Source organism: Xenopus tropicalis, chromosome 10, assembly GCF_000004195.4.
Source record: "Xenopus tropicalis strain Nigerian chromosome 10, UCB_Xtro_10.0, whole genome shotgun sequence".
In the NCBI taxonomy this organism is placed as follows: domain Eukaryota; kingdom Metazoa; phylum Chordata; class Amphibia; order Anura; family Pipidae; genus Xenopus; species Xenopus tropicalis.
Genome location: NC_030686.2, coordinates 10,451,426 through 10,471,020, shown reverse-complemented (window position 1 = coordinate 10,471,020; position 19,595 = coordinate 10,451,426). Strand labels below are relative to the sequence as shown.

The following is a 19,595-nucleotide window of genomic DNA, read 5'->3' as shown; positions in this document are numbered from 1 at the left end:
CTCTGTCTTACTACATATTTTTTTATTACAAAATAAAACTCAAACATGACATTTAGCACAATGAGAACAAATGTTACTCTAAGCAACTTTCCAAAATACATTTTTTAATTATTTCATGTTTAATAATTGCTATTAAAAGCAGTGTCTGCCTGTCCTTTGCTATTCTCTGCTGGTTCTGACTACAGGTGCCATTGTAACAATGGTGCGCTAGCAAGAAGGAAAATCACAGAATTGTGCAGAGCATTGTGGGAAATGGAGTCTTGACTGGAACACTGTTTCAAGCCATGGCAAAGGAGAGGCAGATCTCTCCCTTTAATGTACCTAAAGCTGGCCATACACGGGCCATGGGGCCAAACGATCGAATTATATTGGCGGCAATGGGGCAGTCAGTTCAGGGACCGCATCAACGAGCCGATGCATTCCCCGATCCGACTAAATTTTCTAACCTGGCCGATCGATATCTGGCCAATTTCAGGACAGATATTGGTCTGCCAGGCCCCTCGTTCCTGCCCCTACACGGGCCGATAAGCTGCCGAATCGGTCCAAGGGGCTGATATATGTATATGGGGACCTTAAGGCTGGCCATACACAATGAGACCCTACTCATTTGGTCATCAAACAAGCAGAACTTTGCCCAATTGTTCCATATATGTGCTGGGTAGTGGCGTAACTACTGGGGGCGGGGGGGGGGGAGAGGAGTGAGTGGGTTCCCCCAGGTGCTTGGGGACAGCACCACTGGTGTTGGGTCAAACTGGGCTGATCTGATAGAATCATATAGTGGGTTTATGGGGACCACATCAAGGTGCCGATGCACTCCTTGCCCAATGGGATATCTGGATGATTTTTGGGCCAATAAGCTGCCTGGAAGGACCGAAACAGCAGCTTTTAAAGGCCCTTTTATGGCCAGCTTTTGTATCAAAAAACATGATATATATATATATATATATATATAAACAGTATTGCACTCACAGGACTTGTAAAGAAATTGACATTTCTGTCGCATTACGTGAGCTTTTTCAAGGCAGTACAAATGAACCAAACAGTGAAGTATATATATATATATATAGTATGGGACCCTTTATGCAGAATGCTTGGGACCTAGGGTTTTCCGGATAAGGGGTCTTTGTCCTAATTTGGATCTAAGTCTACTAGCTTAAGTCTACTTAATATATATAAATATATATATATTTATATATATATATATATATAGCTTTTATGGCAAAATCGCAAAGTATTTCTACAGAATGAGACCCACTTGCAATTATGTGCAGTATCCACATAGTGGCACTGCTGCTCACTTCACTCATATTAAGACCATATTGTATTGTAGGCAATACAGCTTTACAAGGCATAACACCAACAGGGGATACAGTTGACATAAATTAAACACTGATAATAAATATATGAATACATTTTGATACACAGTTGGGATGAGGCCCTTGACTGGCAGAGCTTGCAGTCTATGTAGCACATTCCTGGCACCTAAAACATATAGTAAAATGAATGAGCCCTATTAGACCCTGGAAGTTGTGCTCAGTGCTCCTAGAAGAGGGATCCCCAACCTTTTCTACCCATAAACTACATTTAAATGGAAAAGTGTTGGGGAGCAACACAAGCATGAAAAAGGTTCCTGGGGTGCAAATAAGAGCTATGATTGGCTACTAAATTGCCCCTATATTGACTGGCAGCCTATAGAAAGCTCACTGGATTAAGAGATTTTATTAAACTTTCTGGATTATTATAGATAGATAGATAGATAGATAGATAGATAGATAGATAGATAGATAGATAGATAGATAACCTGCCTAACTGCCAGAGGAAGGCAAAAAACCCCATCTGAAGCCTCCCCAATTAGCCACAGAGGGTTAAAAATTCCTTCCTGACTCCAAGATGGCATTCGGATCAGTCCCTGGATCAACTTGTACTGGAAAGCTATTTTCAATAACCCCGTATTTTCTCTCCGGATTTTATTTTTACATTTCATTCCTGCACAAGTTTAATGTTTGTGTGTTCTGTCAGATTTGAGGTTTTTATTTCATATTTATGCCTCTTTAAAGTACAATGGCTTCCTTTGTCTTGCCCAAGTACAGTTTTCCCAGATAATATTACACAATTTTTTTGTAAAAAGTATAAGTAACTGCTTTATAATCATCTCTATCATAATAAATGTGATGAGGAAGCAGCTGATCTGACCCTTGATGGGAGTTTAACATTTTTTGCTCCAAGTGCAGTTTTACATTTTCCTCTGCAGAGTAAACAAAGTACTAATTGATATAATTCTTCCCTGGGGGGGTCTGAATTCCCCGGCGCAGACACCAGTGCCAAGAGCAGAAATAATTGGCTATACAATGGGTACATGCATGCAGACATAAGGCAACCTGCCCTAATGCCACGGCTAAAGAAAGCTTAATTAAATCTCTTAATCCAGTGAGTTTGCAGCCAGGACATGCCACAGTGCCACAGCATGGCTTTATCATACAAACATATAAAATAAGGGCTAAACTCCACAAGCGGTTTTTGTGTATGGCGTTGGATCGACAAATGGCATGTAGTCATGTACGTTAAAATATAACGGGAGTGATACAAAAATCAGATGCATATAAGACATATAATTTTTTCCATTTTCCAATGCAACTTGCTGGATGGGAACGCAGCATGTCCGACGTGATATTGTTGCATCCAGAGTGACTTTTTCCCATTGAAATACATGGACTGACGTGTGTTGACGCAGGAACAAAACACTCCACTCGACTTTATCTGATCCGACTTTACATTACAGCCTATGGAGTCGGAATGGCCCACTAGGGTACCAGGAAAACTCCCGGTAGGCCCAGGTGTCAGTGGGCCCTCCTGCCCCCCAACCATTTGCCTTGTACGCCTATACCATGGCCATTACTCAATTGTATAGTATATAAGAAGAAACTAAAGAAAATTGCAGAAAGGATAGATAACAGCCATATTTACTTATGCTGTGTCTGAAAGGAGAACTAAAACTCAACTAAGTATTACCTAGCGATGTTTTATCCTTCTGTACCAGCCCAAGGCACCCACAGCCCTTTAGCAGGGAAGATCTGTGCCCCCAAAGGTGCCCCATTAGCCCCCCATCTTCTTTTCTGCTGATTCCCTGCCATACTCTGTGCTGCTGTCACTTACCTGAGCTTAGGGGCCCACTCACAATATACTGTATATATAGAGTATAAATGGCACACTATACTGTATATATAGAATATAAATGGCACACTATACTGTATATATAGGAAATAAATGGCACACTATACTGTATATATAGGATATAAATGGCACACTATACTGTATATATAGGAAATAAATGGCACACTATACTGTATATATAGAATATAAATGGCACACTATACTGTATGTATAGAGTATAAATGGCACACTATACTGTATATATAGAATATAAATGGCACACTATACTGTATATATAGAATATAAATGGCACACTATACTGTATATATAGGATATAAATGGCACACTATACTGTATATATAGAATATAAATGGCACACTATACTGTATATATAGAATATAAATGGCACACTATACTGTATGTATAGAGTATAAATGGCACACTATACTGTATATATAGAATATAAATGGCACACTATACTGTATATATAGAATATAAATGGCACACTATACTGTATGTATAGAGTATAAATGGCACACTATACTGTATATATAGAGTATAAATGGCACACTATACTGTATATATAGAATATAAATGGCACACTATACTGTATATATAGAGTATAAATGGCACACTATACTGTATATATAGGATATAAATGGCACACTATACTGTATATACAGAATATAAATGGCACACTATACTGTATATATAGAATATAAATGGCACACTATACTGTATATATAGAGTATAAATGGCACACTATACTGTATATATAGAATATAAATGGCACACTATACTGTATATATAGGATATAAATGGCACACTATACTGTATATATAGAGTATAAATGGCACACTATACAGTATATATAGGATATAAATGGCACACTATACTGTATATATAGAATATAAATGCCACACTATACTGTATATATAGGATATAAATGGCACACTATACTGTATATATAGAGTATAAATGGCACACTATACAGTATATATAGGATATAAATGGCACACTATACTGTATATATAGAATATAAATGGCACACTATACAGTATATATAGGATATAAATGGCACACTATACTGTATATATAGAATATAAATGCCACACTATACTGTATATATAGGATATAAATGGCACACTATACTGTATATATAGAGTATAAATGGCACACTATACAGTATATATAGGATATAAATGGCACACTATACTGTATATATAGAATATAAATGCCACACTATACTGTATATATAGGATATAAATGGCACACTATACTGTATATATAGAGTATAAATGGCACACTATACAGTATATATAGGATATAAATGGCACACTATACTGTATATATAGAGTATAAATGGCACACTATACAGTATATATAGGATATAAATGGCACACTATACTGTATATATAGAATATAAATGCCACACTATACTGTATATATAGGATATAAATGGCACACTATACTGTATATATAGAATATAAATGCCACACTATACTGTATATATAGGATATAAATGGCACACTATACTGTATATATAGAATATAAATGGCACACTATACTGTATATATAGAGTATAAATGGCACACTATACAGTATATATAGGATATAAATGGCACACTATACTGTATATATAGAATATAAATGGCACACTATACTGTATATATAGAATATAAATGCCACACTATACTGTATATATAGAATATAAATGGCACACTATACTGTATATATGATATAAATGGCACACTATACTGTATATATGATATAAATGGCACACTATACTGTATATATAGAATATAAATGGCACAATATACTGTATATATAGAATATAAATGGCACAATATACTGTATATATAGAATATAAAGGGCACACTATACTGTATATAAAATACTGAATTACTACCCATAGTTGTATTTCTGCACATTCCCAATGGATTTTAAAGAAGAACTAAAAGTTCACCTTACTGCTATAACCTAGATAAATCTGCTGATTGGTTTCTATGGTGCTAGACTGCTCCTTAACCTTGGATCCCCAGATGTTACTGGACTATAAATCCCACCCATATGATAATGAATAAAGCACTCTGGGAACTGTAGTACCCCAGCATCTGAGATATAGATATTATAGTCTTGCCTCATTGCTGTTCCTCTTCTCACTAATTTCATTTTTTCCCTGACTCTAGCCAGTCGGCCAAAATGACCTGCAGGTGGTGCTATTAAATTCTTTATATTAGCTGCTTTTAAACAACTAATAAATATCTTGAAAACTAGAGAAAAAGTGCTTTGATTGGTGCTTTGAACACTTTTTTTTTTTTTACAGTCATTTCTTTCGAGGGTTCATATTCCCTTAAAAAAAGCAGTGAGCAGTACAAACCTGCATTTCTGCATTACCCTGTAGTCCAAATGCAGGTACCATGGGTGTTTAACCGAAAAACACCCCAAATTCTGACATATGTGCCCGAAGTTGGAACTTGTTGGGGACTGGTGGAATCGAATACAGGTATGGGACCTGTTATCCAGAATGCTAAGGAACTGGGGTGTTCCTGGATAAGGGATCTTTCTGTAATTAGGATCGCTATATTTTTTGTCTACTTCAAAATAATTTAAACACGGGATAAACCCATTAGGATTATTCTGCCCCAATAAGGGGTAATTATATCTTAGTTGGGATCAAGTACAGGTACTGTTTTATTATTACAGAGAAAAGGGAATCATTTAACCATGAAATAAACCCAATAGGGCTGTTCTGCCCCCAATAAGGGGTAATTATATCTTAGTTGGGATCAAGTACAGGTACTGTTTTATTATTACAGAGAAAAGGGAATCATTTAACCATGAAATAAACCCAATAGGGCTGTTCTGCCCCCAATAAGGGGTAATTATATCTTAATTGGGATCAAGTACAGGTACTGTTTTATTATTACAGAGAAAAGGGAATCATTTAACCATGAAATAAACCCAATAGGGCTGTTCTGCCCCCAATAAGGGGTAATTATATCTTAGTTGGGATCAAGTACAGGTACTGTTTTATTATTACAGAGAAAAGGGAATCATTTAACCATGAAATAAACCCAATAGGGCTGTTCTGCCCCCAATAAGGGGTAATTATATCTTAGTTGGGATCAAGTACAGGTACTGTTTTATTATTACAGAGAAAAGGGAATCATTTAACCATCAAATAAACCCAATAGGGCTGTTCTGCCCCCAATAAGGGGTAATTATATCTTAGTTGGGATCAAGTACAGGTACTGTTTTACTACAGAGAAAAGGAAATCATTTTTAAAAATTAGAATTATTTGATTAAAATGGAGTCTGTGGGAGATGGCTTTCTCGTAATTCAGAGCTTTCTGGATAATGGACCCCATACCTGTATAGTTAAACTTAAATAGGACTTGCCAGCTGCACGTTGTTGGCCTGTGGTTACCCTTTACCTTTTCACATGTATTTGGCACAGCTGCATCCTGTCACATGACCTGCACCCTCACCAACCACTTCCCTCTCAGCCGTGCATAACAAGCACTCGCAAGGTTAAAGACACAACAACAACAACAACCACTTTTAAAAATAAAAACACAATTTTATTAGCGTAACAACTACCATCGGGCCAGGGAGAACACTAGTGAAACATAGAGTTCCCTGCATAGCCAGCCATGAAAAATATCAATATTATACATATATACACTGGAGCTTAAAAAGTAGAAACACAACATGTGACTCGCGCCAGACCCTCTTTAAGTTTGTATGTAGCACCATTTAGATATAGGTCTGGCCCCCGGGGCCGTGCCACCAAGGTGCCAGACATCTCATACATTTATATATATATATATATAGCTGGTTGAGGAAAAGGCAAAGCAAACATATAAAAAAATAAATACACCTTCGATGTGGATGTATACCTTATATACACAGTATAAAAACAGAGGGGCTTTGCTACCCTTTGGCAGCGCAAATTCCACTCCTCTGGTATCAAAATATCAAAGGGACACGGATGTCAATTCACACTAAATACATTTTAAAACAAATATATGAGCCCCTTCTCTAGAAGGCAACTTAAGGGGACAGGTTTAAGCCCCTCCTCCATCCTCTGCTGTACCCTCCATGGCGAGACCCCCCCCTCCCACACAGCATGCCAGGGAAGCAGGGAAAAATGGGTGGGGCAATAGGTGGAACTGAGGTAGTAGGTGCATAGATCTAAAGGAGCTGTGTGACGGTTTAAAGGGGAAGTTAATATAACCAAGTGTTGTTCTTGCATCAAAAAAACTTGCTACAAAATTCATTAACATGTATAAAAATGAACATGTACTTTGGCAAAAATTAGATTTTTTTTTTTTGCACATTTTGGGGAGGTTCTTCTGCTTCTTTTTTTTCCACTTCCCTTCACGGATGAGGAAGATGATGTACAGTATCACAAGTGTAATAAAATAAACAATGATATATCCAGAGACTGATCATGAAGTATAAAGGTATAGCCTTCTGTATGCATAGAACATCCCTTATCTACATAGTTGCATTAATAGATATAGGTGGGAGATGCCATGTTGCTTGCCGGAGGCAAGCAACATGGCATCTCCCACCTATATCTATTAAAGCAACTATATGCAATGTTCCCTAAAGACACAGCAAAGAATGTTATAGGAATACACAAATTATGCCCTTCTACTTAGTGAAATGAGCATAAATATAATAGCTACCTATTATATTACTCACATCCCCTTTATAATCTTCATTTCTAGTAACAATTGGAAGCTCACATTGATACCCCGACCCATTAGGATTTCCTTCGTATTAGTGTTCCGTTAAGTAGACAGAGGCCATTAATGCTGATCTTGATGTGGGGACAGAGGCAAAGCAGTAACCATAACTTGCTCGCTGTTAGTCTGCGCTCTCGGGAGCTAAAACGCACTCTCCTCCCCCCCCACGGAGCAGTCAGAATATCACTTGAGTCAGTGGAAAGTATTATCTGGAACAGAGATGACGGGGCGGATACAAGACCCATTGCTTGATTTGAAAAAAAGCAGTGTCAGTTCTTTCCAGCGTGTAAATAGGCCCCACCCACCCCGCTCGCTTGAGGCAGAAACTGCATATTCTGCAAATGAACAGCAAGGAAACAAAAAAAATAGATCCTCCGTATTAAAGTCTGAGATGTTAAAAATAATACATGGGTAAAAAAAAAAAAGTGTCCAACACTGATGAAATAAATAAAGATCCTTTCCTGGGCAGTCAGTTGGCCGTCACTCGAGATTTTAACCAATCAAGTCCTGCCGGTAACCTGGAGAGAAGAGAGAAGCAATATTTACTATAAACGCCCGAGCGGAAGGATATCTGGCTGACTACTTTGTGATTCAGATAAACTGTAACAGTAGCGCCTGTCCCTCAGCCTGCCTCCTCCCAATCCCACAATTCCCTGCTGCACACGTGATGCCAATAAGGAAAGGTACATCCCAGTGCAATGCATTGTGGGTTATGTAGTTCCTGCATGCTGTCTGTAAGCTGTGGGGAAGTTGTTACAATCTGTAACATCAGTGTTTTAGTCCCTCCTCCCCTGCCAGTGTTGAAAATGATGCAGAAAGAGAAGAACAGTTTTGCAGCTGGATTTCAGCATATAAAAATGGTATTTATTCCTACTGTTTGAAGGAACAGATTACAGGGATAGGGATATTAGGGGTTTCTGTGTTGTCTGGGGCTCTTTAATAAATATTGGTTTGGAAGTCGGAGTTCCCCTTTAATGCTACAGCTGAGGAAACATTTTATTTTTAACCATTTCCCCACTGGCTGTGTATAAAGGAGACTGGTGTCTGATGTTGACACTTCTAGCTGTTAAAGTGGAACTAACGCTCTCTATACTTCATAAACCCCATGCTTCTGGGCTGCACCACCCGCACTTCCCCTGTACTTCAGGGGGGAGTAGCACAATGAGGTTGGCAGCCACTTGACTCTATTCAGCTCTGACTGAGTTTCTGGTCAGTAATTGTTGCCAGGGAAAAGGAAAGGGCCAGACGTGGCGGCTGCCAATTCACTCCTCTTCCTTTAAAGCAGGAGATAGCCTTTAAAATAAGTGAATGTAAAACTGATGAGAATGCTATTCTAAGCAAAACAGCGCCACCTGTGGGTCAGTTTCTGACTGTCATCCAGTCGAGGAAACTGCCAGGAGAAAGAAAGCTGAACAGTAAATTGCAAAAGTGCTTAGAATAGCATTCTCATCAGTTTTGTATAGACTTATTTTAAAATGTTTACTTAGCTTTTAATGATCAGGTTCAAGGGGAGCACATATGCCAATCAGGGGACCTCCGATATCTAATGTACTTTTTAAACTTTATACTACAACTCCAGGTTCTTTTGCCAAAAAAGGTTGTAACGATATGCCAAGCTGCTAAATGGGCGCTGCTCATACACTAAGGGACCCCAGGATACTACAATTCGAATAAAAACCTGAGCCTTAAGGCAAGCCTAAGGCAAGCCTAAGTAAAGCCTAAGTAAAGCCTAAGGCAAGCCTAGGTAAAGCCTAAGGCAAGCCTAAGGCAAGCCTAAGGCAAGCCTAAGGCAAGCCTAAGTAAAGCCTAAGTAAAGCCTAAGGCAAGCCTAAGTAAAGCCTAAGGCAAGCCTAAGGCAAGCCTAAGGCAAGCCTAAGGAAAGCCTAAGGAAAGCCTAAGGAAAGCCTAAGGAAAGCCTAAGGAAAGCCTAAGGAAAGCCTAAGGAAAGCCTAAGGAAAGCCTAAGGAAAGCCGGCCGTACACTGCCAGATCTGCTCGCTGGTAAAGGCTGTAAAAAGTGGGCATATGCTGTGCCAGACTGGGCTATAGACCTGTTGGACGAGGCCCAAATCAATGTGACGATGTGGCCGTCCCCAGCAGGAAACCTACCGGATATCGGTCAGTCAGGCCTGTCTGTGGCCCCCAACCTCCTCTGATGAGCAAAATGGGTTCCATGGGAGGAGTTTGAGGACCACGGAGCACTCAGTTACCTCTGTCCTTTTGGAACTATAAAAAATTTCTGAATGTTTTCTGTACCAAATAGACTTTCATGTGCGAGTCTACTACTTGTATTAGCCCCATACATGGGCCAGTGTATGGCCACCTTAATAGGCTCCTATTTCTACAAAAAGACACCCGTGCCTCCCCTTTAAACTTATGAAGGATACTAACAGTCACTTGAAGTCTGAACCTTGATAAACCACAGCACTTCTGTGTGACTTCTAATATCCTTACAGGGTTTATTATCTCATATGAACATATCAGTGTATCGGTCATTTAGCCATAGTTTCTGAAGGTGGCCATACATGCTATCTTCTCCCGATATCCCCATCTACAGGTGGGCGATATCGGCCCAATTCGTCGAATTAGAACGACGGGTATAGGTGTCCGTTTGTTTGGGGACCGCATCAACGAGCCAATGCGGTCCCTGATCCGATTAATTTTCAAACCTGCCCGATCGAGATCTGCCCGATTTTAGGCCAGATGTTGGTCGGGCAGACCTGTCGTTAGTGCCCGATATCGGCACCTAGAATCGGCCCGTGTATGGCCACCTTAAGAGGGCAAATACATATTCACCCCCCAATCTTACCCTCACTGACCTTGATGCTGGGCTTTCAGGTTTATCTATTAGAGCAAAGGCCATTTTCCCTCACCGCCTTCCGGCTGAGCCCCCGCCATTGCCCCTATGTGGCCAACCCCACAGGCTGAGAGTCACTTCCCTCCAACCCTGCACAGTGTCTATCAGACAGAAGATTTCTACATGAGTAAGCAAGACTGGGTAACCTACCCTTCTCCTGTCAGGGCACAGCAACCCTGGATATGCCAGGCACGGTCTCTGATGGCACCAAGTGCCAGGGAAGATGAGATTTCTGATGCTGTCATGGAGTCCTTCACATCTTGCTTGTTGGCGAAAATTAATATTGCTGCATCTTTTAGCTCCTGTGGCACAAACACATACAGGTTGGGGTGAGAATGTCGCCCTGGGAGAGAGTGAAGGGCATTGTGGGCAGTATCAAACAAGGAGAAGAGCTTACCTCATGTGCCAGCATCTTGTATAGCTCCTCCCGGGTCTCGGGCAGCCGCTCACGATCAGTGCTGTCTATTACCAAGATCACAAACTGAAAGAGACATACAAGGGAAGTCAAAGTCAGAACTTGCTTGTGCCCACAATTCTGCCATGTATAATTTCATTAGCCGTCGCTAATAGGTTTCTGTTGCCTATCACTGGCAGGATGCAAAGCCTTCTCTATAAATCACAGGGTGTATTAGCTGCTTGTGATTTCTTTTACCAATAGCCAATGGCTCCACCTGAGGGATGGCCCCTAGGCAAATTGTTTGCTGGGCATTCTGGGAGTTACTGTTCAGCAATGGCTTCAAAACAATTATTAGTGCCAATTGCATCCCTCCAGATGTCTCCAACTACCCAGCATGTCAAGGTGGGCAAGTATAGGGGGGGGGGGGGGTGGATAAGGCCTGGAAAGGCTCCTACATAGTCATTTTATATTCTCTGCAATAGTGGTTCTGACTTTTAAACGGTGCAGAAACCAGCCGTGAAGAAGCATGCAAGGCTACAATGTTTCAAGAGTCACAACCAGCAGTACTGAATGGGACAGACAGATACCGCTTACTAACTTACTAACTTATTACACTGAAAACGTTTATGGAAAGGTTTGCTTCCAATTACATTTTATTTCATTCCGTAAAATTTTTACGTTAGTGTTTATGTCCCGTTTAAGTAAACTTTTAGTATGGAAAATGGTCAATCCTTAGCAACTTTTCAACTGGTCTTCATTTTTTTATGTTGTATAGCTGTTGGATTATTTGCTTTATTCTTCAGTCCCTTTCCAGCTTTCAAATGGTTGTCACTGACCCCGGCAGCTGGAATTGTATGGTTATTGTTACTTTTTACTACTAATCATATAAACCCTCTCCTATTCATATTCCGAACCACTGCCTGGTTGCTAGGGTCATTTAAACCCTAGCAACCAGAGAGGAGAGCTGCTGAACACAAAGATAAAAAATGAAGACCAATTGCAAATCACTCTCTACATCATACTAACATGTAATTGTATACATTCCCAGTGGTTCTTGCTCCTCACCTCTGTATTGGAGTAGTAACTGTTCCAAGTGGCTCTTAGAGTTTCCTGCCCCCCGATATCCCACATTAAAAAGTGCGTGTTCCTCGAAATGATCTCCTCCACGTTGCTTCCAATGGTCGGGGCTGTGTGCACAACTTCGTTCATGAGGCTGCAGGGGAGAGGAAAGTGCACATTTAGGCACGGCACAGCATGACACTACACTCCCCAACAATGACCCCCCCCATAACTAAGCTATTGGCCCGGCCCATCAGCTCTACAACTAAACTTTTCCTGCTAATGATATGGAATGGTTATAGAAATATTTTTGAGACCCCCAAAATTCAAGTTACAATCATAAACCCACTGACCTACTTTGTAACACTTATCCATACAAAACAAACAGTGCCTTTGTCTTTTTAAAAGACAACACCCCCCCCCCCCCATCAACTGCTTCCCAGGCCATCTGTCGGGGGTGGGTCAGGAATACTTACAATTGATAAAGGATGGTGGTTTTCCCGGCATTGTCCAGTCCCACAATAATAACCTTGTGTTCTGTAAAATAAAAGAGAGAGAGAGAGAGAGTGTCAAGACTGCAGTGTGAGTAGCACCAACAGCAGCAACAGAGCAGTACAAGACAATAAACAGGAAATATGATGTGTGAATGAGATTGGGCTGAGTGAGAACTACGCTGCCTCCATTGGCCTTTGAAGTGGTGAATATCAACCGAACCCACCTGTCAGCTGCTGCAACTGCACTTGTTTTGCATCTACTGCTAAATACCTTCTAAAGCCCATTGAGCTGACACTCTAATGCAGCGTTTTATCCATAGCACAAAATAACTTACAGGTCTTTTCCCCCTAATTATAAAATCAAATTATATATCAGCCTAACACTTTATCAATGGTTTTACCCCTAAAGTGTGATCACCAGAAGGCAGCCAATTATAGGCAGGGCTGGAGGGAAACTAGGAAAAAACCTGGTGGGCCCCACTGACCCCAGTACTGTCGCTTTTGCACTGCCTTCCCTTCGCCAAAGTAAGTCTAGGTGCATGGAGGGCAGCAGGGACCCTTGAGCGAGTGTGGGGACCCCACTGAGCTTGCACTCTAATGCAGCATTGGGGGGGGAGCCCTGAACGGGTGTGGAGACCCCATTGAGCTTGCACTCTAATGCAGCATTGAGGGGGGGCTCTGAGTGGGTGTGGGGACCCCATTGAGCTTGCACTCTAATGCAGCATTGAGGGGGCTCTGAGTGGGTGTGGGGACCCCATTGAGCTTGCACTCTAATGCAGCATTGGGGGGGGCTCTGAGTGGGTTTGGGGACCCCATTGAGCTTGCACTCTAATGCAGCATTGGGGAGTCTCTGAACGGGTGTGGGGACCCCATTGAGCTTGCTCTCTAATGCAGCATTGGGGGGGGGGGCCTGAACGGGTGTGGGGACCCCATTGAGCTTGCACTCTAATGCAGCATTGGGGGGGGGCCTGAACGGGTGTGGGGACCCCATTGAGCTTGCACTCTAAAGCAGTATTGAGGGGGGGGCTCTGAGTGGGTGTGGGGACCCCATTGAGCTTGCACTCTAATGCAGCATTGGGGGGGGGCTCTGAGTGGGTGTGGGGACCCCATTGAGCTTGCACTCTAATGCAGCATTGGACAGTCTCTGAACGGGTGTGGGGACCCCATTGAGCTTGCACTCTAATGCAGCATTAGGGGGGGGCCCTGAACGGGTGTGGGGACCCCATTGAGCTTGCACTCTAATGCAGCAGTGGGGGGGGGGGGTCTCTGAAGGGGTTTAGGGACCCCATAGAGCTTGCACTCTAATGCAGCATTGGGGGCGTCTCTGAACGGTTTTTATTTTATATAGCTCCTGAATTATTCAGTTTTTTTTGCCCAGTTGTTTGGAATTTCAGTAGCTATTTGGTTGCTACGATCCAATTTACTCTAGCAACAGAGCAGTGGTTAAAAAAAAAAAAAAAGACTGGAAAGTAAAATAGAAGAGGAGCTGAACAGTAAAACAATTAATGATGACTAACAAAAATAATAAAATAATTCAACAACTATAAAAACCATTTAATAAGTTGCAAAGTAAAGGACATTCGATAACACACTAAAAGTTAACTTAAAGGCAAACTACTCCATTAACATTAAATAGTATGCAACACTAATAATAAAAAGAACAAGAAAGATTCTGGGCAAGACAGACTCCTTGAAACCCTGCAGGAACCCCAGTAACTTGGCCAGCACCCAGCACCCAAATGTCCTGAATGCAACCACTAAGAGTATTGCAACTGGTAATTGCATAAAGCAGCCACATTGCAGTCACAGCCCCCCCCCCATCTTAAAGGACCTGCAAATAGTCAGGGTCAGTGTTAGTATAGGGCAGGAACAGTGTGGGACTGGCCCAGCAGGATCCCAGGAAAACTCCCGGGGCCCAGGTGTAAGTGGGCCCTCCTGCTCCTGACCATTTGGCCGGTTTCATGGTCATTCCCTATTTCTGAATGGGAACAAAGTGGAGAAATAGATGGAAGGGTAGATGTTAGCATGTAAATAAAAGAGACTGGGAGAATAAAGAGGTTGGGTGGGGAAAGGAGGAAAAATAGTTTGGAGAGCGGGCCTATGGGCTAAGGTTTTCTAGTGGGCCCCTGGGGTCCCAGGAAGGATATTAGCCCTGGCACCACCAGGAGGGGAGGGGAGGGGGGGTTGTGGCAATTGGAAGAATAACAGGTATAAGACAGGCTGTACATATCACACTAGGTGCGCAGCCCCCCAGCAGAATTAGCTGCACTCCTAGGGGGCCGATAGACGGTGAAAATAAAAATAATACCTGAACTAAATAGAGTAATGTTTACTGGATCCAGAAATCCCTTCCCACTGCATCCCTAACTCACTGTGTGGGTTTAAATAGATGTGGGAATAAAGGAATGTGAAATATGTCTATAAACAGTCAGGGCTGGGGGGGGAATGGAGAAGGATCTTGGCCTCCATATGGAATATCCCAGGGAAGAAGCCTGTGTCCCCCCCCCCCCCCCTACACAAGCACCAAGCACTGAGATTCACACCCAGCTGTGCAGAACAATAGCCTGCAGCAACATGGGACTGTGCCTCAGGGCCCCAGGAGCAGCAGGGAAGGGCACACAGCTGGGAGAAGGGAAGTGGGCAGTTAGGAGGGAGAGGGCAGCCAAAGAAATGGAGATGGGGGGGGTATAGAAGGAGAGGAAAACAAGGGAGAGCAAGGGAAGGAGAACAGTAAGGGGGCTCTCTCCCTCCATCAGTACTACAACTCCCAGCATGCTCCTAGGAGTTACAGGGTGTCCCCAGAAGATGCTGTTGACTGATCAGTAACAATCAGAGAGCTACATTCCATTAAATCTCCTCAGTAATAGGAATATAGGGGGGGGGGGGGGCTCCAAACAGAGGTGGGGGGAGCACTTGGACTTACCCTGGTTGCCAAAAATACTCATGATTCTCGTAAAAATATTCCCCATGATCGGCGAGCAGGCGATTCCACGAAGTAATCCAAACAGATCGCCGATACGTTGCGCTTATACAAACCCACTTACTGGCTAAGCCATTTAACTTGCCCGTGACGTCACGCAGGCCCCGCCCCCCAAGTATTCTGCCGGGTGTTCCGGGGATAGTCCCCTCTGACGTCAACGGCTTGTTAGTAGTAGGGAAGCAAGCCCCGCCCATTCAGTATGCGTCGAGGCGGTGCGTTACGTACGGAAAGGCCGGCTCTGTGAATTGCGAGGGAGTTTCCACGAAGTGTCGGTTTCACCTCACAAATTGCTGATTAAATGACTTATATAAGGAGGTTGCTTGTGTCACGTTATTTTGTGGATTCCGTGGGAATATTATTCCCCGAGTAGTAAAATGTAAATAATGCCTTAGGGTTTTCATATCAACGTTTTCATGGTTAATAAAATACGATAACGTACAGTGTAATGAAAGGCGCAGTGTTTTACCAGGTCTAGAAACCTGTATCATCCTGATCATTTTATTCTATGTGATTAGCAATACCCCCATAATTGTTTGTACAGGTATAGGACCCATTATCCAGAATGCCCGGGTATTCCGGACAAGGGGTATTTCCGTAATTTGGATCTCCATACCTTAAGTCTACTTAAAGATCAATAAAACATGAAATAAACCCAATAGGGCTGTTCTGCCCCAATAAGGGGTAATTATATCTTAGTTGGGATCAAGTCCAGGTACTTTTTTATTATTACAGAGAAAAGGGAATCATTTAACCATGAAATAAACCCAATAGGGCTGTTCTGCCCCCAATAAGGGGTAATTATATCTTAGTTGGGATCAAGTACAGGTACTGTTTTATTATTACAGAGAAAAGGGAATCATTTAACCATTAAATAAACCAAATAGGGCTGTTCTGCCCCCAATAAGGGGTAATTATATCTTAGTTGGGATCAAGTACAGGTACTGTTTTATTATTACAGAGAAAAGGGAATCATTTAACCATGAAATAAACCCAATAGGGCTGTTCTGCCCCAATAAGGGGTAATTATATCTTAGTTGGGATAAGTACAGGTACTGTTTTATTACTACAGAGAAAAGGGAATCATTTAACCATGAAATAAACCCAATAGGGCTGTTCTGCCCCAATAAGGGGTAATTATATCTTAGTTGGGATCAAGTACAGGTACTGTTTTATTATTACAGAGAAAAGGGAATCATTTAACCATGAAATAAACCAAATAGGGCTGTTCTGCCCCCAATAAGGGGTAATTATATCTTAGTTGGGATCAAGTACAGGTACTGTTTTATTATTACAGAGAAAAGGGAATCAGTTTTAAAATTCTGTATTATTTGATTAAAATGGAGTCTATGGGAGACAGGCTTTCCATAATTCTGAGCTTTCTGGATAACGGGTTTCCAGATAAAGGATCCTACACCTGTATTAAACACTCCCTGGACATGATAAGTTTTAGTTTTTAGTGTGACCATTGTGTGGCAATGACTGTGGTAAAGTCACACAAACATATTTCTTACTACATTTGGGCTAAACTGTAGGATAGTGTTGGATAGACAAAATGCATCCAGGTTCGGACTGGGCCGCCGGGACACTAGGAAAAATCCCGGTGGGCCCCGGCGGTCAAGACCTGACCCTTGCTAGCGCTCCCCCTGCCCGACTGCTCCTCCCCTGACGCGTTAAATTTACGCGCTTGGGGGAGGACGTTGGGTGGGGGACCCTGCGAGGGGGTGTTGGGGGGCCCCTGCGGGGGGGGGTTTGGGGACGCAGCCGGCAGGGGCACCTGCAGGGCCCTTCACCCCCCAGTTCGACCCTGAACGCATCCTACAAGTCGGATAGTTGCATTGGTCAAAATATAATGGCACAGATAGTAAAATATAATGTATAAACTACATGAAGGATTTGCCATCTCACACAACTCGCCTGTGGGAAGGGAACGCTGCATGCTGTGTTTTTATCTGGCAAATGTGATGGTGTCTGACAGACTTTTTTTGTCATTAAAATTTACTGACTGTCGGATGTAACAAAACACACCTTCTGACTTTATCTGATCTGGCTTTACATTACAGCCTATGGAGATCAGATTTTGTAGTATCCTACAAAATCATGTGCTGTTGTGTAACGATAAAATCTAACCCACAAAATCTGATGAAAATATCCCCTCGACTTTAGCCCTTTGGGTGCAAATGGCAGCACTTAGGGGTTTCAGCATGTGGCATCAATTACTAGACACAAGTCAAGTCTTGTGTGTTAGGCCTGTACTTGAGACCGTGGGTGCCCAAGGCACAGCAACTCTGGCCGCAGTACAGCCTGCACAAAGAAGAATAGTACCCCAATTAGCTACACCACCAGATTTAGATGCGAGTTTCTGGCTGCTGGATTTTTTTAAGTCATATTTTTCTATTTGCAACGTGGCACCCAAGTCTGCACCTCATGTATGGGCTTGTATAGAAAATACAGCTCTGTGTGTAGGTGCAACCTGCTAAGGGAAATCTGGGAGTTGCTAATATCAATGTCACCTTGCACCCATTATTTCCTGCACTTTGCACTTGCACCCAGTTCATCAGAGCCAAACTACTGACACTAAAGGTGGGTAAACACGTTAAGATCTTCTCCCGATATCCCCACCTACGGGTGAATTTTGGCTAATTCGGTCATTTTGACCTGGGGCCAAACAATCAAATTAGAACGCCGGTAATGGGTGCAGTCGGTTCGGGGACCGCATCAACGAGCCGGCTCGCCGTTTGTGCCCATACACAGGCTGATAAGCTGCCAAATCGGTCTAAGGGACCGATATCGGCAGCTACAATCGGCCTGTGTATGGCCACCTTTAGTGCAAGCTGTAAGTTGTGGGAACAAATTACCTTTGTCAACAGTATCAAGAATGCACAATTATGCAGCCATTTTACCATTTTGCACTTTTGTTTGTTCATTTTCCAACAGAGGCCAACATGGAATGTATCTGGTGCCACCCCTGTCTGACCCAGAATATGCCTCATCATCAAGTTTCTTATCTGGCTGCTTCTGAGGATTTCAGGTGTGACTTCTATGCATTTCAGTGGCAGGGTAATCAAAGGATTTGGGTGCAAATTACTGACCCATACCCAATCACTATTATTGGGTCACTGGGCTGTAACTGCAGATCATCGGGTGAGGTGAGTTAAATCCATACTACTCCCAAAACGTCTGGTTGAGATAGTCTGTCCATAAAATTTGACTTATTAAAGAATCTCATTAGGAACAGAACCCGATAAAACACCAAAATGACTAAAATTACCTTTAAATCCTGGTAAAAATGAAAACAAGTTAGTGAAGATCCACATGTAATTGTTTTGGGGTTTTTTTCCTGCTTGCTGCCTCCCCCTCCTTTTCCCTGAAATGATACTGACCTCTGCATAAAAAGCCCCTACTGCTCCTCAGTTGTTGCCTGCTGCTAAGGGTTACTGATAAGCAGGAGTACAAGGGTTTTTAATAGTGACTAAGAATTTGATTAACTACCTTCTCCCCCGACAATTGCTTTGAATTATCAAGGATGTGAAAGTGCTTTCAATTTCACAATTCTGTAACAAAAACAGTCATTTTTCATTTAAACATGAGGCAGAGTGTATGTCCATCACAAGCCTGGTATACTAAACACACATGTGTATTAAGGGAACAGATCTCCACTGTAAAACCTTTGTAAATGGATTTCTTTATGCCTGCAAAATATTCCAATAATGTTGTAATCCTATGTAGTTGATATGCACAAAGTCACATGTCACTCTGTATTATTACTTCACTGGTATATACTGTAGCTATATTGTACTCATATCCGTTAAAGGCCATCTGCAGCATTTGTGTAGGCCTCATAATACCCTTTAAAATAGCAGGAGTCAGGGGTGCTTCAGGCTATTTTGCCAGCCGCTTATTCA

General features: G+C 42.1%; 1 protein-coding gene across 2 annotated transcripts; it reads right to left on the bottom strand.

The window, feature by feature from the left end:
- Window positions 1-6,712: 6,712 nt before the first annotated feature.
- arl5c (ADP ribosylation factor like GTPase 5C) lies at window positions 6,713-15,782 on the bottom strand. 2 transcript variants are annotated; one of them, NM_001044444.1, is given in 7 exon segments: window positions 6,713-7,680; window positions 7,793-8,425; window positions 10,914-11,065; window positions 11,161-11,244; window positions 12,226-12,373; window positions 12,696-12,756; window positions 15,637-15,718. In NM_001044444.1, coding segments are annotated over 6 exon segments (540 nt in total). In that variant the 5' UTR covers window positions 15,683-15,718; the 3' UTR covers window positions 6,713-7,680; window positions 7,793-8,376.
- Window positions 15,783-19,595: the final 3,813 nt, after the last annotated feature.